Source organism: Hemibagrus wyckioides, linkage group LG07, assembly GCF_019097595.1.
Source record: "Hemibagrus wyckioides isolate EC202008001 linkage group LG07, SWU_Hwy_1.0, whole genome shotgun sequence".
Taxonomy (NCBI): Eukaryota; Metazoa; Chordata; class Actinopteri; order Siluriformes; family Bagridae; genus Hemibagrus; species Hemibagrus wyckioides.
The window spans coordinates 7,238,889-7,260,996 of record NC_080716.1 but is presented as its reverse complement, the minus strand read 5'-3'; the positions used below and the strand labels follow the sequence as shown (position 1 = coordinate 7,260,996).

The following is a 22,108-nucleotide window of genomic DNA, read 5'->3' as shown; positions in this document are numbered from 1 at the left end:
TCATGGAAAGACTTGCCAATTAGTTTACTCAACAAAACAAGATGTCAGTGCTGTTTGTGCCAGACAGACCCAAGCTCAGGTAAATAAACATGGCTAGTCTCACTTTGCCAAGCAGTGCCTTATATTAAGAGATGAAGACGCCTGTCAGTTAGGAATGGGACCTGGCTGTGTATGTAAGGTCAAGGAATAAATAGATTGCAAGAGTTCAGCAGCAGTCAGATGGGGAAAGGGGGGGAAAAGGAGGGCAGGAAAAACGAGTTGGAATGTAAGTGCAATATGGACGCCCTTATCTTTCGCAACTAGGATACATATGTGCTTTCATGTGTTTATATGCTGCATTACATGTGATTAGTTTGCACTTACCATGACAGATATGGTGTCATGTTTTAATGATTATGATCTACTCAAAAACCATGTATTGCATAAAATGCATGTCTGTTAGCTTTTTCATACATCTGAGTCGAAGGTGTCATCAGTGAATCATTATGTGCTTTGTCTTGTATTTATCTAACCACTGGAGCCCATCTGACCAAAAGCAGGCTGTTAGATATAAAAAATGTTCCTGCGTTCGAATGGCACATATACGAGTGTGCATTTGGAGTAATGTCAGTAGTCACTGTGTGAAAAACATTTATCATGCATGAAATGTTGAGGTGCGTCTCTCACACTGAATTATCATGAGAAACAGCAAGCTGTTGAGAGCAATTTGTCTTTGCTTAAGTGTATAGATGTAGACTGACCCATCAGCACAATGAAATGTGTCTCATTTTATGATGCTGCAAAAGTCAAACTATTGTTCAGACCTAAACATGTAGTCTACCTTATTCAGAGCATGACTAGTTTCAGTGCATCTTATTGTGTAAATCCATGACCTGCCACTTGCTTCACTTTGCAAATGGCATGAATGGGGAAGCCTGAGATTGTGATGCTCTTACCAAATCATGTAGTGAAAATGTATTATTATTATTGTTGTTGTTGTTGTTGTTCATAAAAATTTTTTTTTATTTATTTATTTATTTATTTAGCATATAGATCCAGAAGTGCCTTATTTCATGGGTGTATAAAGTTTGAACCCACAGTACCCTCTGCTGTCCACTGAGTGAACTGTCACTCATGAGCCTTCAGCCCTTGTGCACCTTCTCAATGCACAGGGAAGATTTTTCACCTCTCAGTGTGATAATTGCTCAGCAGTACCATGTGTAAATCCCTCAAACAGCTAAATATTAAGGGATTTCTCTTTGGTATAGGATAATTTTGCTATTTTTCCCAGCAAAAGACAGTACTGTAGGGAAGTGGTAGCTCAGTGGTTAAGGTATTGGACAACTGCTTGGAAGCTTATGAGTTCAAATCCCAGGACCACTATGCTGGGTCCTCACCTGACCAGTATTTTTTTTAAAGAGATAAAATATAAGTTCTTCTGGAAAAGGGTATCAGCCATATGCAATAACATTTATGTTTTCTTAGCTTCCCTGGTTTAGTGATTGTGTCTTTCAGTGATTGTGGCTGTTTTATAGTTGCAAAAAAAATGCAAAGCGTTTAGCAAAACTATCAGTCTTCCATAGTCTTACTGTCCTTATCTCACACTACTTTTCCAGTTCTGTGTCTAATTAAAGCACAGTCTAAGTTAATATCAGTGATAAAGTTAATATCAGTGATATGACCCTAATCTAAATCTGACATCTAATTTTCATAATACTGTTTTTCACCTTGTTAAATCTTTTTTTTTCCTCCCTTAAAGCCTTAACCACCAGTGTCGCATGTTTTATGACTACCTGGTAAAACAGGCTAGACAGTTTGGCTTGAGGTGCCTTTACAGGTATTAAATCTAATATCTCGTTGTGATTAATTAAACTCCATAAAGAGCTTTCAGATCCATACACACTCACTGAAAGAGCCTAGAGGTGTTCAACTACTGATGCATGGTGTCACACTGAACCCTGGGTGCAAATGCCAGCTTGTCTCAAGATCATGAACAGGTATTAAATAACCAAGAAACCAAGTTTAATTAAATAGCTCATCAGAGGTGTGCTCTTTCTCTCTCTCTCTCTCTCTCTCTCTCTCTCTCTCTTTCTCTCTCCAGTCTCTGTCTAGTGGATTGATGGGGGCTTGACTTGGCACTGTTCATTTATGGAGTGTAGCACTTGGGGGAACTGGAGCCCAGCAATTTCACTTATTTATTTGTCTCCAGTTTCCAGAGACGAGCAGCAAGCTAACCCCGACAGAACACAGGGAACAGGCAGAAATAACAGTTGTTTTGCAGCATATATTCTTTGCTCATTACATCCTTAAACCTATGTCTTTTTTTGGCTTGCACAAGCAATGTTATTCCCCAATTGTCTATTGAACTCAAAAATCACTTGCTTATTTGACAAATTCAGCAGAGTAAGCTAAAGTTGTTACAAATTCTTTTAGGGCAGAGAAAATGGAAACAGAAATGATCAGAAACAGAGTTTGCATAGATTAGGCTTCTCTAAACTTTTAATGATGCACATTTGCTTAGGGAGCACCAGGCCTCATTCGGAGCAGCACTGAAACACATGTTCTTTAGTTGTAGCAGACGTCTACTAGTTTCAAGAGTCGCCATGGGCAATTTAGTAGTAACTGGACAATTCTGATGTTTACAGAATGACTTATTCAGTCAAATGCATACACACATGGTGTTTTTCAAGTTTTGTTGTGATAGGTTGATAAAAAAAAAAAATTTCTCTATGTTTGTAGATTTACTCTTATACATCTGATGATTGAATCTGATATGCATATGATCAGTATGTATATGCTTCCAAGTTACATGCTTCTTCTACTATAAAACAAAAACTAAACAATGACATGCATATCTAACTCAGACTGTTATAATAATAATTATGATAATAATTTCTGTATTTTTTAATTATTTACTGTATTTACATTCTTTTATTTACATTATATAATTGACAGTAAAGAATATCAAACTGTTATTTGTTTAAAATATGTTGCATTCATACTGAGTACATCAATGTCATTCCTGCTGCAGGTAACTCTCCATCTGATGAGTCGGAAGAGTGGGATAAAGAGACACGCACTCTCACCTATCCAGCCTATATAGCCAGCCTGCTGGACTCAGGGGCCAAGCGTTTGACAGCAGGTGTGCGCATGGACTGCAGCAGCCAGGGCCAGTGCCCACCCTCATGCCACCTGTGCCACATGAGCCCCGGGACCCAGAGGCCCTCAGAGCCTGTGCTGCTCCAAGTCACCAAGGCAGCACCAATCTATGAGCTTGTCAACAACAATGAAACCTACCAGGTGTGTGTGTGTGTCAGATTAGCTTTATTATTTATTACCATTTTAAATATATTTATAGATATATCTTTTGTCACACTAATGTACTATAACACTCCTGTTTATGTCTGTACCCAGTGCTTTTAAATAACTGAGACTCCATGGTGAGAGTCTCAGTTATTTAAAACTTCTGCCCATTAAAACATGGCTGTGCAGATGAAAGTGCATGGATGGTGGGACACAGCCTAGTCTATAAAAATCGTCCTGTTATCTTCAATAGCCTAGGTTATATAACCTTTTTAAAAAAATATAAAAACAATCTGCTCACTTCATAAAGCTCAGGCTACAGCTACAGTATCTTTAATGGAGAGTGTGATGGTGAGTGACCCAAGCATAGAGAGCGATATCAGCAAGCACAAGGTGCCATGGATGTGGACACAAAGATACTCATGAGCGTGTAGCAAGGAAGTGAACCTGAGAGGATTCTGCAAGTACTTCATTTCTCGAAGCACTGAGACTTCCTTTCCTTGCTCGGCTGGGTCTAGACTTTGGGTACAAGTGAAGTTAATTAAAGTTCATAAGAAAAGTCTAAATTGTAAAAAACAAAAAAGATTTTTTTATGCTAACACTTTGTCATTTTAAAAAAGAAATCATAATTTCTGTTGCTCATGTTCTCTCCTTCGGGACATACCCTTAGATATTCTCTCTGCAGTGAAGGAATTAAAAATAATTGTCATCACAGAGGGGTGAAGTAAAATAAATCCTGAACAATGAAGAATGTGTGGCTAGCACTGCACCATTTTTAGGAACCTAAAGGGGTCACACGTTAGCGCAGGCTGACAACACCATAGTGCTGTTTTACATTAACCACAGAGGGAACAAAACTGCAAGCAAATTTGATGCAGTGTATAAAACCTGTTACAATTGTCGTGAGTGCACAGACTGTCTCAGACCTCCAAGCAGAATAGACCAGGCCATAATGTTAAGTAAATTGTGCAAAATATCCCACTTGAACCTTCAGATGATGAGCATGTAAGTGTACTTTTGACGACAACTTTCATGGCTATAACTGCGGCCAAAGGTATCAGTGAACTATATCAGTGAAAATATATAGAAAAGAGTGTTGTATGATCCTGCTAGCTGAAGCATCTGCACACTATACAGGTTGTGCTGTTATTCCAATGTGGTACCAATAATTTCAGAAAGATTTATGATGAAACAGTTTCCCTGATTATGTTTGAAAAAAATAATTGTGTGTTAAAATAAAACTGCACAGTATCTCGAAGCACAGAATAGCACTAATTGCATATGTAACTCAATTTGTATAGAATGTTTTCCTATTTTTCAAAGATTCTTGTAGTTTTCTATTTATTGCGTTTGTTATCATTAAGTATTAACATTTTATTTAAGCTAGAATTTTTTTTATGAATAAAAAATGATTTAATAATATAGATATTCTTTTATGTATGCTATTTGGCTATTTAATATAAAAACATAATGTTCAATATTGGCCAAAGCAGGATCTTTCTGTTCTTTCTGCTGAGTGTTAGTTTCTTCCTCTTTGCCATTATCCTAAGGAATTTCCCATAGATTCCCCTTTGGTTTGCGCACTGTGGTTCTCATCGTTAGATACTTCTATAAAATTAGCATTCTGGGACTCTTGCGTGGCACAACAGAAAAATGTTCACCCCAATCTTTAGGAAATCAAATTCTGATACTGTCACAGTCGATCCTGCTGGGAGTCTTATAGAGCAGGGAGAGATTGCATTTTTCTCACCCCGTCACTCACAGCAATGTTCTCAATTGCAGATGTTTATGAGCTCATATATGCAGCAAATAGCTCTTACCGTCAAAGGTGTTGCGCTGCCCAGTGTTATCGTTGAAGTTTGAATAGACATGTTGAAAGTCTGAGGAAACATGGGTTAGCATTCTGATAGGGGTGAGGAGGAAAAGCTGGCCAGTGAAGTTGGGGAAAAACCTTATTTTCTTTTAAATTTCATTGTCATATGTTAATGATATTAATCTTAGTGTTTTAAGAATCTTCGTGTATTATGCACTGAAAGACACAGGGTCATGGGATGATGTGTTTTGTTTCTGTCTAGTCAGGTTATTTTAGATCTAGGGTTTTTAAAGTGGGATAGGCCTATAAATAATGTCAGCTTAAATTTAATCAAAAGTTTAATAAAAAATAATGTTCTGTGAGTGGAAAGTTCAGGAATAAAAAGTTCCTTGGCTCCAATAACTATTATTGCACACATTTAAATAATGAGCTTAATATTTGGACAGTTGGATAATGTTCATAAAATAAATCTGAGAGTACTAAGGGGTTCGGTGGAATTTATTTTCCATTTATAGGGGCCCTGTTAAAACCCCTGTTTTAGTTAATGTTTAAATATTCATTGTTTCTGATGGGGATGAATTGTAAAATTTTGGTTAAGTTTAGTTTAGTCCCTTTGCCAGATATGTTAAGCTCTACAAGCTACTCAAAATATACACTGGATAAAGATATTGTTTTACCTGCTTGGTTGTGATGGTTTGTAACCACCTGGCGGTCAGATGTCCTTCTGAAACTTTCCAGATTCTGTGTTTGTTACACTATATGGCAATATACAGTATGTATGTGAAAAACCCATGGGCATTGATATGGAGTTGCCTCTGCCATTGCTGTTATAATAATCTTCTCAGAAGGCTTTCCACTAGATTTTGGACATCAGTTGTGAAGACTTGTCTAATCAGCCACAAGAGCACAACCTGATGTCCAGCAGGAATGCCTGGCACAAATTTGGTGTTCCAGTTCATCCCACAGCGGTTCAGCAGGGCTCTGTTGAGATCACGGCTCTGTGCAGGACACTAAATTTATGCAATCTTGACAAACCATGTCTTCACTGTCATGCTGGAATAGGTTTGGGTTTCTTAGTTTCAGTGAAAGGAAATCATAAGGACATACCATACAGAAATATTCTAGACAATTGAATGATTCTAACTTTGTGGCAACAGTTTGGGGAGGAATCACAAAAGCTTTTCTTTGACAATATAGTATCAATATATCCAGTAAAACATCAACGATCAACAATTCTTGTACAGTTTCTGTTGATATAATGTCAATGCTGATGATTAAGTATTATATAAAGAAGTACTCATTTAACAGCACAACAGTAGTTTTGTTTATTGTTGTTAGCTGTTTTCTTCCTAGAGGTAATGCAGCAAGGGAAAAAAACTGGCTTCATCACATGTTGTCTTTGGCTTTGGCAGTCTCTGCAGGAAGCTATGATGAGCATGTTGTGGTGCTCAGGGAAAGGCGATGTCATCGATGACTGGTGTCGCTGTGACTCCAGTGCCTTTGGTGCTGATGGACTGCCAACGTGTGCCCCACTTTCTCAGCCCATGTAAGCATGCAAACACGTGTCTAAGGCACACAAACACAGAGTTATGAGTTTGTGATCAAGAAGAACTCTGTGCTCTGTAAATATACTTTACACAGAGAGAGAGAGAGATTTGGGTTCCAGCTTCAAAACCATCAGACCACAGACACTTTTCTGAAATGTAATATCCACTTTATTTTATTATGTGCTAATTTCATGTTACTATCCATCAGTTTAATTGGTATAGCACTGTTAACAGTAGACATCATCAGAAAGAAGCTTTACAGATCTATATAAATTCAGTGTAATGACAGTAGATGACCTATTTACTTTTTTTGCTCAGGCTAAAGCTGTCCCACTCATATGAACCCAGCAGCTCACTGGTTACTTTGGAATGGAATCATGCAGAACCACCGATTGGTGTGCGGATTGTGGATTACCTCATCAGCCAGGAGAAAATCACTGAGAGGACTGACCATACAAAAGTTGAAACAGGCAAGTCAAATGTAATTTATTCCTACATTCTTCAGAGTGAGATACTGTCGGAATGTGTGCCAAGATGTTTAACACTGAATTTTGATGTAATTTATCCTAATTTACTGGAACAATAGGTAATCATCTTGGCATACAATGATGAAAATTGTGTCTCGATGTGCAGCCTGTGCTTATTTGCTCTGACCACTAGGTTGTGCTCAACATCTGTGAAAGAATAATGAGTATGGCATCTACAGTCTAGTGATCGAGTCTAGCTCTTACTCAATTTATAATGATGTAACCTAAATTAAAGTGAAAAAAGTGGCATAAAGTGAATTACCTTGTACATTACCTTGGTGTGAACCTTGCCAAAGATTACGCAAGCCTCTGTTTCTATTAAAGGAATGAACACTATTCTAGTGATGGACATTATATCAGGTATTGTTTTGATGATGGTGGTGTTATCCATCAGAATATGCCAAAGGAGTTCATTTGGCTGAGATCTTATAAAGATGATTAGTCAAAATAAATTTGTAGTGATTTGCAGTGATGCTTCCTTCTATGGGTGGAAGTGTCTAACACACACACACACACGCCATAATGAAAGAGGTCAGGGAAGAATAGCCAGACTGGTTCTAGCTGACAGGAAGGTTGTGTTGACTTCCTAACCGCTCTTTACAACCATGGTGAGAAGAAAAGCATTTCAGAAAGTACAAACATCAAGCTTTGAGGCAGCTGGACTTCAACAGCAGAAGACCACAGCAAGTTCTACTCAGCCAAGAACATGAATCTGAGGCTACAGTGGGTGCAGCTGGAGTTCCACGTAGAAGACAGGAAAACCATCACCTAGTTTTTAAATGTTTGGCATAATGTTAAGTTCATGAAGCTTTTTAGCAGAATCTGTTTTCTAAATTCCAATATCAGGTAAGGTGTTTGTCTCACTCTTGCCATTTTTATGGTTAGGATTAATCTGCACATACTGGCTGCTGAAGAGCTTTGTTATGGCTGAATGTAGACATCTCATTTATACATTATTATAAATGGCTGTAGCGTATGGGAATGGGACACGAGTTTTCCAAAAGCAGGAGACTAATGCTGCCCTTCTCAGTTTCCAAACACTTATTTTTATTGGTGTTTTTTTGTTTGTTTGTTTGTTTGTTTCAAGTAAGGTTAGCACACCTATCCCATGGTCCTTTTGAAGCATGTATGTCTTGGCTTTCATATCTGGTCTGGATACCTCCTTGACTTTAGAGCCATATACATTGTTTCCCTGTAGTTATTGGGATTAAGCCATCTAAGTTGGATGTCAGACATGAAGGCAGCTATAAAAGAAAAGAACATAACATTATATCAAGCCCAAATGTGGGATTGTGAAACATGATAAATGAAGAGGTGCTATTCTATGAGCTCAGCTGTACAGAGAGCCAGAATGTGTGTGTGTGTGTGTGTGTGTGTGTGTTCTTTAATTAGAGACATAAGACCTTATTGTTTGTAAAGACTCTATGGTGTTTTATACATTAAGAACCGTGTGAGAATATGTGACTATTAGGGAGGTAAAGTGAAATTTGATCATTTTTGTGCATATTAATGTCTTCTAAACTGTACATTAAAAAAAAATGTGTTTTGTCTTTACTACTTCCAGTTTCAGCAGAGCATACATTGCGGTAAATTCTCTCAAATTACATCTGAGAAAATTTCAGATGACTGTAGTTTTTCAGGCTTTTTCCCTAAAAGGGAAATAATCTGTTGTAGAATTCAAACTACTAAAGCACAAAAAAAGAATCCAGAGTGCTAGATGAAACCTTTTTTCTAAGCATGCACATATGTGCCTTGACGTACTTGCGATTGTCTTGATAACGTCCTTAGAGATAACTTTCTTTGAGGTTTTTGACAAGCCTTATTGGATTTGACTTTCAGCTGTGAATTAAATTGAAGGGTTTTGGCTTTCGTTTCCTCTACAAGTGAATTTTATTCGGATTTATAATAAAACATTTTCCATTTTTCCTTTTTTCATGAACCTATGGGATAAGTGTGACGTATGTTTGGGAGTTTCTCACTACATTATGATTTTTTTTTTTCTTTAATACCACAGCGCTCTTAAATGCCAGATTCAGATTGGTCTATAACAGCACCGTTCTGCCAGTATTTCTAGCTGCAAGCTTTTCCATCTATTAAAAAATATCTGTAAATGTTTATAAAGTACAATGATTGTAATAGTTATAGCCACTTGTAATCATTGTTGTGGTTCATGATTATTTTCTTATAACAGCATGGCCTGTCAAATATGTGGATACAAATCAGAATTATGTAAACCAAATAAAGTACTAATCAAAATAGCTTACTAATATTAAAATAATAATATATGTATCAGACTTGATCATGACATCGTCTTTATTAAAGTCCAAAATTCCAGTCAGTTTTGTGATGAATTATCAACATCAAATCAATGAAATGAATCGAATTCATGTAAACCTTTATTATTTTTTCTGGGTTCATGGGCTTACCTGCCTGATGAGAGAGACATTCCTTTTCTGACTTCATGTGATTTTTGGGTGGGGGGTTATTGATTTCTCCATTTTCATCATTGCAAACTGCTTACTCTTCTAGAAGCATATCCTTCGTTGTAATGTGTGGTGCCCAAATAATCTGGTTTTAAACTGATGTGCTTTATTGATCTCTGCTTCACTTTTGTCTGCATGCCCGACATATTCAGTTCTCTAGCTGTAATCTTGGTTTTAGTCAAAAAGCTAACTCCAGTAGATAAATCCAGTTCTGTACATTCTCTGCTCCTTTCTGTTCAGTTTAAGGAATATGGAGCACTTAATCTGTTGTCCATCCTTCAGCATATTTACTGTATGTTCAGCTGAAATTGGGTGCCTTAAACACAAATGAATTCTTAGCATGGTTTAGTACGTATGATCATATGAAATAAATGTAACTTTGTTGCATGTATTAATATTTGTTCTGAAATGTGAATTTAATGCCTTTAAAACACAAAGAACCGTAACTGTTATGTGCTACATTTCTGACTGTATGTTGAGTCATGAGTAATATCTTTATAGCATTTTCTAGAAACTTCAGAAAAGTTCACAAATTGAAATACTGATTAGGAAAAAAAAGCTTATCCTGTTTCTGCACACTCATGAGAACCGTATGAAGCCTAATCATGGAAACCATTTCCATTGTAAAACGCTTTCTCGTTATCTGCTGCAGTGGGGGGAACAGATTCCGGTCTTCTGTATTGAACCTTCTGTTGCACTTTTGTTCATTGCATAATGGCGCTGTTACTTTGGAGATTATCTTAACAAGCTCAGGATAATCAGAACTCACGGCAGTGCTATTGCATGTGCGTGTCTAGCAGAGGCTTGACCTGGGCTTTGGAGTTTTTGCACAGCCCTGAAGTAGAGGCTTAGACCATGAAGAAAGTTGAAAATTAAAGTAGATGGAAGCAGTATCACATCTGAGGTGCAGAGGCCGGATGTCTTTGACAGCTGCTATTTGTGCACTAATCGAGCACTTAATGGGATTCAGGCACACAATGTGACCTCATAGAGTTCTCTTGCATTCCTCTTCTGTATCTTTTTTTTGTTCTTTCGACATTGTGCAAAGGTATGGACCATGTTAGTGGGAAGTCTGCTCTCAGCTTCTTGGCTGATGAAAGAAATACACCCAGGGCTTTGATCGTGCCGTTTATCCAGCAGTCACTGGAACGTGACACTCTGACTGCAAGCAGATTACCCATGGGTCTTAGGCCTGGGTGTCTGCCTTTTTTCTCCCCGAAAAGTGGCATGATTCTGCAGGAATGGGAATCCTGGAAAAAGGGAAGGTGTGGGTGAAAAGGGGAAAGACAGCGTTTCATTGCTGAGGAATGTCTCAGTTGGACCATATGCCCAGATGAATTATCTCTAGCAGAGCAGGTACAGTGCAAATGCTGACACTGCTCACGTATACACACACATGCATACATGTCTGTATAGTCATATATATATATATATATATATATATATATATATATATATATATGAGCAGAGGATATGAACATTTAATGCAGGGAAGAGACAAGACAAACCATAGATATTATAAATGCGTAATGTGTACACAATAGCTTTACACCTGAGGAAAAGGGCCAGCAACCTGCAGATTTTTTTTTTAACACTGTGAAAACAAAAGTCTCCTTTTGTCAGTGGAAGCAGAGGTCGCCAGCATCTTTATTGAGGCAGACATGTTATGATCTGTAAATTTAATGAAGTGTGTTTGGCCATAGAGCAGACTGCGCTATGGGAACTGACTTTGCTCTCACTTTCATTTTAAAGCCTACACAGATGTTTTCATGTTTCCTGCCCTTCAAGTGTGGCCCAGACAGCAGATGCCCATTTTGGTCAGGAACATCTGGTCTTGGCCTATGGTTAAAGGTGCATTCCTTGATGGGTTTTTTTGTTTGTTTTTAATTCAATTTGTGATTCAGAGGCATGAAAATATGTTTGTGGAATTCTGCTAGCATTCCATACACATTCTGTAGTGCGATAGCACTGATTATCTTTGTGGTGCTAAAACAGTGATGCACAGTTGCATCAGTACACTATTGTATTATTGTACCAATCAGATGCTAGGTAGTTTTCTGTATCAATGGTGAAGTTAAAGGTGTAGAAGAGGTGTATATATACATATATACATATATATATATATATATATATATATATATATATATATATATATATATATATATATATATATATATATATATATATATATATGTGTGTGTGTGTGTGTTGTGTGTGTGTATCAGCTTGTCTACCTTATGTTGTGTGTGTGGAGTCGATTAAACTTTGTTGTCTAGGCATTTGTTCACCTTTTCCTCACCCTCACATCCGTGTCAAATATGAAGTTCTAGAGTGCCTTCAGAAATGTGCATTTATCATAGTCTAATCAAAGTTAATCAGAACAATACAAAACTGACCCCTTAACAACACTATGACGTAGATAGCAAGTGCAGCTTCCATATTAAACTCTCCTTGCACTAAAGTGAAAGCAGATTGAAGTGTTCATTCCACTCCCATCCAAGTAAACACAACTTAGTGCTGACACCCCCTCATCAGCTACAATTAGCATTTTATGTCCTATTTTCCCCTGAAAAACACTATTCTTTTCATGTGGGAGATTGAATCTGTTAATCTTTTTTTTTCTGAGGTAGTGCCAAAAGTTGATGCACTACAAACTGCTGTTATCCATCTCCTTGCTGTTTGCTCATCAGAGTAGACAAGGAGGACCAGATGTTATTTGTTGAGTCTCAGTGCTGCTGCCAAGTCTGCTGGTACTGCGAGTTGCTGCTTTAATGGAATGGGTAAAACTGCCAGTACTTTGGACAAGGAGTTGCTCCTGTGATGTGTGTGGAATTTGGCGTTCAGGATGAAATGTGTACCTGTTTAAAAAGAACAAAAGAACTTCTATGTGTGTGTCCTCAGGTTTACTTGCTTTATTTCTCTTCCTTCCTATCTCTCAACTGTTATTCATTAACATTTTAATGCAGGAAGAATCATGGGAAAATGTGAAAATGTACAGAGCTTAATCCAATCAAGACTAATGCAGAATCCCCGACTTCCTCTCTGTCTTGAATGCTGCTGTCACGTCCATGCTGGTTGTGTTCTACTGACACGAAACACTCTGCATAAATACCTGTTCTTAATATTTATCTACCTTTTCCTTATACATGGCAACTTTTACAGTGTTTATGTAACAGCTTCTATTCAAGATCAAGATCTGAAGTTTTGTGTATTTACAGTTATAATTACAAGTACCAGGACAGTGACACAGTTTTAATAATTTTGCCTCTGTACACCACCACAATGGATTTAAATTCAAGCAATTAAGATGTGATTTAAGTGTAGACACTTCAGTTTTAACAGAAGGTGTTGAACAAAAATATTGCATCAACTGATTAAGGATTGTAGCCATTTTTACAGCCTCAAAAGTAATTGGACAATTGACTGCTGCACTGTTTCATGGCCAGATGTGGTCTGTTTTCTCATTATGTTTTATGAAAAATAAAGGAGATTAAATGTTTAGAGTTGTGCTGAATTTGTATCTGGTAACAGTAAATGGGAACTCTCAATATGCAGTCCGAAGAGGTTCAAGTGAAGGTGGCCATCATTAGGCTGAAAAAATAGCAGAAATGTTAGGAGTAGCTAAATCAACAATTTGGTGTATTCTTAAAAAAAGAAATGCACTGACAAGCTCAGCAACACCAAACACTTGGAAGACCGCTTAAAATAAATAAATTGGACAATCGCAGATTTCATTACTTGGTAAAGAAAAGCTCCTTCACAACATGTTGTCAAGTGAAGAACACTCTCGAAGAACTTTGTGCATCACTGTCAAAGTCTAGAATCAAAAGACCCCTTCATGAATATAAATAATGTGGTTTAACCTCAAGATGCAAACTACTGGTAACATTCAAGAACAGGAAGGACAGATTACACTTTGCTAGAAAACATCTAATGTCTGCCCAGTGCTGGAACAAGATTTTTTGGACAGATGAACCCTAGATTGATTGAATGATAGGAATAGTATGGCAAAAGAAAGGAAGAGCTCATGAAACAAATGAAACAAAGCATATCATATCATCTGTTAAATGTGTTGGAGGCAGTGTTATGGCAGCATGGGTATGTATGGCTGCCAGTAGTATCTAAACCTTCAGCTCAGATTTAGTCACATGCTGCAAAAGTGAGAGGATTGTGCAGCAGATGGATAACAAGTAAGCAGATGGATAAGAAGTCAGAACATACCTGAGAGCTTCTTAAAGCAAAGAAATGTAATGATCTTTAATGGCTATGTCAGTAACCTAACCTCTACCCAATTGAGCATGCTTCTCTTTTACTGAAGAAAAAAGTGAAGGAAAAACCAATAAACAAGCAGCAAGGCAATGCTCATGGGTTCCAAACGATAGGCTGTCATTAACTGCAAATGATTTGTATCCAAATATTAAATATTTTTCTTATAGTTATAATTATCTATTTACTTTTGAGCCTGTGAATATAGAGGGACTATGTAAAAAATGAGATTTCTAAACTGATATATCTTTGTGTAAACTCCTTGAATTAAAGGTGTGAGTCTGCACTTCATTTCAACTCCATTGTGCTTTTGCAGAATGGACCTGACTGTATATAATCATTCTAAAGCTGTCTTTTCTAGATCATATTGATGAATTGATGATTGTCTCTAGTTCTCAATGCAGAACGTTTTGGTCATTTTTATAATGGTGATCATTTGATTTGCCTGTATTAACCCTGACTTTATGTGTTTGACTCCTGCCTGCTGGTAATATTAATATTTCGATCCCTTCTGGTCCATCTCACTCCCAGACCAGTACATCTTAATGTTCTTGCACAGTGTTATATTAGGCAATATGTTTTTCTTTGCTTCAGATTCATGTTAGTCCAAGACTGTGCATTGCGTAACATAATTAGTACAAAAGGCATTCTGCTGTGGACTTAAGAAAACAATTTACTTGCTCAAAAGCATCATGTTATTGTGAAGCAGGAGATCTGAAGCTGGAACTGAATTCAGAGAATGCTTGGCACAGCTGTTGTATTCAATGATTTGCCCATGTGTCTGAGCAAACTGTGTATTTATGAATTGTGGATCATGTAACCTGAGCCCATTTTTAATGTGTGTGTTCAACTTAATTTGAACACATGACATAAACAGTTATGAGTTACGAAAGTTCAGTGGGGGGTGATATTGGCTTGCTGTGGTGTTTTTTTTTCTGGAACAGAACAAGTGGAGACATATCCCGTTGGATCAAGAATTTTCAGTTGGATTAAATGTCAAAAGACTGGTATCAAGTGAGGCTGAAGACAGAAATGGCTAAAATTCATCATGTCTGTGGGACAACTGGCCAATCATGTGGCAGCATTGTCATGTGTAAAATGTATATACAAGTTCCAGAGCTTCAGTTAATGTTCATATCAAACAGAACTGAACCAGCCTTTATTTGTCACATATACATTACTGCACAGTGAAATTCTTTCTTCGCATATCCCAGCCTTGGAGGTTGGGGTCAGAGCGCAGGGTCAGCCATGATACATGGCCCCTGGGGCAGAGAGGGTTAAGGGACTTGCTTAAGGGCCCAACAGTGGCAACTTGGTGGTGCTGGGGCTTGAACTCCCAATCTTCCAGTTAATGACCCAGAGCCTTAACCACTTGAGCCACCACAATGGAGGGAAGTGTATTCCCAGTGTCTTTGAACACAGTATGGTTGTTGGTTCCAGGCAAGCTGGTTTGATTATTTCAAATATTAGCATATCTAGAATAAAACAAATCCAGGCCAGTGAGCAGCAGCTCTGTGGGTGGGAACACCTTAGTAATGAGAAAGGTCAGAGGAGAATGGTCAGACTGGTTTTAACTGGCAAGAGATCTATGGTAATGAACAATCTTTAATTGCCCAGTTTCAGTAGAGACAGTTGGTGAATTGCAGTTCTCCTGTAAAGCTTCTCCCATTTAAATCAGAAACCAGTGGTAGCTTGGTGGTTATTTATTCATTTGTTAATTTGTCTATTTATTTATTTTCTTTCATGTTTTTTAAAAACCTCTTTTCCTCATGATGCTGCTTGTATGTTCTTTAACCAAAACACTATAAATTTTCCAGTTTAAAAGCACCCTCAGAGAGATTTTTTACTTTACTTTATAGTTTTATTTTTTTTAAACATGCAATTAAACTCGTTATATTCGTGCAAAATTTGTAGGATGCAGTAGATATCTGCTTCAGACTTTAGTAGGTATTGTTAGTAAAAGAATCACAAAAAGCAAGCAGGATTATTACAGCATGGCAGTACAATTCTTAATGTATTTTCATATGCTAGTGGCTATGGTGTTATGTCCCCTCTGTGGGTGACATGAATGAATGAATTATTTTCGACTTTTTATTAGTGGCATGGGTCCCCACACTAGGCTACATGCAGGTAGCCTGTCAGGTAGACAGTGTGTATGTACACATGCAGCCACCTTTTCCTCTCTCAGGTTTATCCTGGCACTGGCCATCTGTTTTCAGTATGCCCGGGACTCCTGTGGTTTTTCAGAGCTGGAGGCCTACAGGGGTTTTGGCTGCAAGACACCATCACCTTTTTAAAGGTTTCCCCTGAGTCCGCAGGATGGGTTTTCCTCTTGCAAGAAAGACACACCGGAGCCCCCGTGTCATATTCTATGACGCTAGCAAACCAGCTGGACAAACAGTCTCCAACTTGGCTTTATAATAAGACTCATAAGACTGTGAAGACTCTTTATTTTGGTGTTTTCAGGAAATCTGAGGAGCCAAAGTTGTTTGAAAACTAAGAACACATCCTGACCTATAGCTATATAAATACCAGAGCCAACAAGTCTCCATTCCTAGAAGGTTTCTCTGTGCTCTTTACATTAAAGCGTGAACGTTGTGGGGAAACACTTCTTTGGATAGTGTTGCCTTTTAAATGCTGATGGGGCTGAGAGTCATGCTGTCTTTTTCAGTTATGGAAATGCTTTCGTTTGAAGTGTTAGAAGGTTAAAATGTACAAGGAGGATGGATGTATTTGAAAGCTAACCACTGGAAAAAGACATTAACTTACCAAACCACCAAAACATGTGTCTTGTCAGGTCCACAAACACAGAGCATACTGGAAGCTGTGTGGCCTTATACAAGCATCATTAATCATATTTGACAATCAACAAACTGACATTAAAATTTTAGTGTACAGCTTTTTTTTAACTTAAAATTAGATAAATAAATTATAACTTAGTTGTGCATGTGCAAGCTTGCATGCATTTCATTTAACCATTTTTTGCTCTCATTCTAGAGACCATGCTGAGCTTTGTGGACGACATTCTGTCTGGGGCCAAATCTCCGTGTGTGATGCTGGGAGAAATCCCAGATCCACTCACTTCCATCTCTATGATCATACGCTGCCTGGAGCCTGACACCGCCTACATGTGAGTGCTGTTTGCTTCCTGTCATTGCAAAACTGACACTGACAGCAGTATTAATTGAATTGGGTGGTTTTATAAGTCATCATATATACACTGCTCAAAAAATTAAGGGAAAACTTTGTAATCAGAGTATAGCATCAAGTCAATTAAACAACTGGGATATTGATCTGGTCATTTAAGTAGCAGAGGAGATTCCAGGAGACAGGCAGTTACTCTAGGAGAGCTGGACAGGGCCGTAGAAGGTCCTTAACCCATCAGCAGGACCGGTATCTGCTAGACAATGGCACCCTGAATGCCATTAGGCATCGGGATGAAATCCTTGGACCCATTGTCAGACCCTACGCTGGTCCAGTGGGTCCTGGGTTCCTCCTGGTACACGGCAGTGTCCGGCCTCATGTGGCAAGAGTATGCAGGCAGTTCCAGGAGAATGAAGGAACTGATACCATTGAATGGCCCCCACACTTGCCTGACCTTAATCCACTAGAACACCTCTGGGACATTATGTTTCGGTCCATCCGACTCCGCCAGGTTGCACCTCAGACTGTCCAGGAGCTCAGTGATGCCCTGGTCCAATTCTGGGAGGAAATACCCCAGGACACCATCCGTCGTCTCATTAGGAGCATGACGTTGTCAGACATGCATACAAGCACGTGGGGGCCATACAAGCTACTGAGTACCATTTTGAGTTGCTGCAATGAAATTTCAGCAAAATGGACTATCCTGCTGCATCATTTTTTTCACTTTGATTTTCAGGGTTTGAATTCAGCCCTCTGTTGGTTGATAATTTTCATTTACATCAAACGATGTGGCATCCTTTCGTTCCTAACACATTATCCAGTCCATATCAGTACAGATATCCAGCATGATATTTTTCCCCATTGAGATCTGATGTGTTTTCAAAGTGTTCCTTTCATTTTTTTGAGTAGTATACATATATACATACATACATACATATTGTCAATGCACTGGTCTTAATCTGCAAACAAATGTTACTATAAAAAATGTCAGGTAAAGGTAAACACTAGCTTAAATGAAATTTCTGTTAGACAGTGAAATTTAAAACCCTGCTATAACTGCTGCATACATTTAATCCACATATAACATTCTCCTGTGTAAAAGTGATTGCTTGTACTCTTTGAGGTGGCAGTTCGTAGCTCAGTCCACAAGTCATATACTTTTTCTCATCAGTGATGGTGCCTCCAAAAATGGCCTTTCACTCACACCCAGTTAGCTAGTCAAGCTAGTACTTGTTAGTTTACATTGCAGCAATGATGCAACAGACTTTTTTGCTAATTGTGAAGCTAGCTAACAAACACAGAGTAAGTACACTGTGCTGAAAATTAGTCACTGTGACTGGTAGATTATTATGAAACTAGGTTGTGTTTATGATAACTAGAGCTCAATATCTAACTTTGAATCTAGTTAGCTATTAGCCTTGTGTAAGTTTGGCTAGCTAGGGAAGTGTGTGAATGGAGATTCTGGGAGGCAGGGCTCTGATTATATGGCTGAGTTGGAGTTCAGAGGTAAATATTTTGTAGTGATGTTATGGTGGTTCACTATTCCAAGTGCCTTTTAATGCAAATATCATCACCTTTAACTACACCTGTAACATCAATGTGCCCCCACTCGTATTGGTACACTTTACTTAGGCTTTGTTTGCTCTCTTATGACTCTGAGCTTGCTTTCTGATCATGTGCTCTGCATGAATTAGGAAACAAACAGGCACTTCTCTTAACAGCAAACAAATGAATACAGATCTTGCAATATGCACTATAAAAATGTAGGCATGTGAGGAACATATACTTGTGCACATGTACAATCCTGCATGATTTTATGGGCATATATGTTTATTTTGTGTACTGAGGCAGAAGCATACCTTGAATCAGGCCACAGTTAAAGCTTTCAGACAGCTGGGGAAGCGGTTCAGGCTTTGGAATAGCTTAAAAGCACATTGTAAGGAGAGCTTAATGGTGATAGCAGAAACAGGAATTGAAAGTTGAGTGTGCTTCAGAAGTCCTGAGTGAAGGGCAAATGAAGGAGTGCAAACTTTCCTGTGCAGATGTTGCCAGAGGTGCTGTCTCAACAACATGATGCAGCATCACTGTGTGTGTATGTCTGTGTGTGTGTGTGTGTGCGTGTGTGTGTAAAGTTTTTTAACTACCACACTTGGGAGTATGGACTGTGTATGGTGATGGAGAGGATGAGGTAGTGCTCCTTTGCCTCTCAGAAGCAAGTGAAGAGACAAAGTGAGATGAGGTGTTAGAAGTGAGTGGAGCTGTGCTGGTATGTGTCTTTAATGACACTATTCCAGTAAAGTTCATTCTGAAATAGTGAAGTTCAGCTATGAATTTATCCCTGCATCTTAGATAGCAGATTATACTAACCTGTATTAGTTTGTAAACCAGACATTCCATACTAGTTTACATGAAGCTGTGCTATTTACGGAAATAATAACATTTTGTTTGTGCAGTAGTTTGTAAATGAATCATGTGAGAAAGGTAGAAAGATAAAAGTTATTTTAAGGACAGGCAATAATATGTATTTTAGTTATTATATTGTTATTTAGCAGTAAAAAAATGGGTAGAAGCTAAATGTGGTGTTTAGCTTGTGTGTCTGATTAAGCATTGTGTTGTTAGTTGTGGCTTGCGTTATGAGTTCACTAGGAAACATGTGTTCTGTACACTGTATACATAGAAAACCACTTGAGCTAGCTTAGAAAATCTAAGCACAACTAAATACAGCCTAAATAAAAAAAGGTGTGTTGTTCATGGTACCCTTCTATTTAAATGATACAAACAATCCATCCTGAAAACTCCATCATGCCACAACTTTCCTGTCTGGCTTATGAGGCTCCTTCTCCTGTTCTCCAGGCTCTGGCTTGTTGTTCTAATGGTGTATACATCGCAGCACACCATACCCACACGCACCCACACTGTGCTGTCACAGGTGCTAGTTGTTTATATTGCCATCCACTAGATGGAGATATAATTCAACCTAATTTTAACAACCAGGACTCACTTCCTCTAGGGTTGCCATGCTAATCTGCTGTGTCTGATTCTGCTGAGTGATGATCTTGTTCACACTCAGGGGTGTGCTCTGTTATCTCCAACCTCCACAAATACAAAAAAAAGATTTCTAATTGTCTGGACAGTTTTTACCCCTTGCCATTCGAACCATGCAGCAGAATTTAGTGTCATTTGTTAATTATAGGAAATGATTGTTTTCTGTCAGGCTTAAATAAAAATATGTCTAATGTGTAGTTGTTTAAGGGCAAGGGTGTGTGTGTGTATTGTTTCATGGTTGCCATAATGTTGTGAAATCTAATACATGGTGAACTGATAGGTGGAGAAGGACACCGCAAAGAGATTAGTGCTGAATGTGTACTATGTAAGGATGTGTATGTGTGTGGGTTTTTGTTGTTTGTTTTGTTTTTTTTCTCACAAGCTGTAATAAAAGTGGCCATATGTCTCTTTGCAGGTTCAGACTTTGGGCCGTGGATAACACAGGCAGGCGCTCCAGCCCCAGTGAGGTCACCATCAAAACTCCCTGCCCTGCAGTGGACGATGTGAAAGCACAAGGTAACCTTCATCTTCATCTATAATTCCTTGACAAAGTTTTATTTGTAGAGTCTTAAGACCTAATGGTCTTAAGCACAAAGGAAAGCAGAACCTTTGGTGGAACAAGTGAACAAAAGCTATGTTACAACAATTAGATAGAAATATTCAGCATTTTTAATACACTGTAGGTGAAAGGCATTGAACTATATTCAATGTTTTAATCACACTGACAGACAGCTAGAAGCTACACGAACATCCCTGTAGATTATCCATCTATCCATCTGTCCATCCATGTATCCATCCATTCTCTATGCTGCTGGGTCGTCGGAAACCTGGAGACTATCGCAGGAGACTCTGACACCCTGGACAGGGATACCAGTCTATCGCAGCCTATAGATAATAATGACAATTTTCACATTGCTTTTTTAAGGCAATAGGTGTTTGTGTATTTTTTACCCTATCATTTATTCACATGTCCCATAAAATACCAGAAATATATTTGATCATTTTATGCCACAAATTTACGGGTAACCCTTGCAGCTCACACCTTAACCACAACCTCCAATCCAAAATATTCAGCTTGTTTGATTAAATTCTTGGTTAAGTTCTTAACCTATGTTCTCTCTCCTGACTAAAATCAACCACATTGAGAAGTTAAACACTGCATATGTGAAAAATCAGCCGCAAATTGTAGTCAAGTTCCATTGAGGCTTTAACACAGATATCAACATCTTGTTTCACCTTTTCACGATATCACTGTTGAGTCCTTCCTGTAATAACACATAAATAGTATTAATTCCACAATTTTGGCACAAATGATAGTAGCAAGGCCCCCACATCCTAAATCCTGATTTAACTCCTGGCCACAGGTCTAATCACTGTTTACTCACGCCTGTGTGGCCTCATACCAGATAGCATGCTGGATGTTTCAGTAACGAAAAAAAGATAAATAAAGTATAAAATATAAATAAAAAGTATGTTCCAAAACAAAAATCAGTTTATCTCTACCAGAAAAGAAATTAATTTTTATTTTATATGAACTAAAGATTATGCATATATAAATGAACTAGAAACTATAAATCACATAAGTCTCCCTTTTTTATGCTTCCCACATCTGTTCTTTTAGAAATAGCAGACAAAATTTACAACCTGTTCAATGGCTACACAAGTGGGAAGGAGCAGCAGACAGCCTACAACATGTTGATGGATTTGGGTTCACCCACGCTGCACCGCGTCCTCTACCACTACAACCAGCGCTATGAAAGCTTTGGGGAGTTCACCTGGCGCTGTGAGGATGAGCTTGGCCCCAGGTTTGACCTCTTTTCCTATCTTCCTGTCTCTCTCACTCTTTGCTTAACAAAGCTAGGAGGAAATCCAACTTATTCAACCAACTTACTCTGCAACATATTCATTGTAAACACGAGATCCCAGATACAGAATTTAAACGAAATGGCTGGTGTAAGTCATTCAAATAAAATGCAAACGTGCAAAGTAATTAAACCCCAT

The 22,108-nt window shown here is 38.2% G+C and overlaps 1 protein-coding gene across 5 annotated transcripts in view; it reads left to right on the top strand.

The window, feature by feature from the left end:
* astn1 (astrotactin 1) overlaps positions 1-22,108 on the top strand; it is a 223,908-nt gene that overhangs the window by 198,203 nt on the left and 3,597 nt on the right. For all 5 annotated transcript variants that reach the window (XM_058395830.1, XM_058395827.1, XM_058395829.1 and 2 more), the window contains 6 exons: positions 3,011-3,279; positions 6,508-6,641; positions 6,961-7,112; positions 16,916-17,048; positions 20,523-20,623; positions 21,729-21,912. In XM_058395830.1, the coding sequence (XP_058251813.1) occupies positions 3,011-3,279; positions 6,508-6,641; positions 6,961-7,112; positions 16,916-17,048; positions 20,523-20,623; positions 21,729-21,912 (973 nt within the window). The remainder of the gene's footprint in view (positions 1-3,010; positions 3,280-6,507; positions 6,642-6,960; positions 7,113-16,915; positions 17,049-20,522; positions 20,624-21,728; positions 21,913-22,108) is intronic.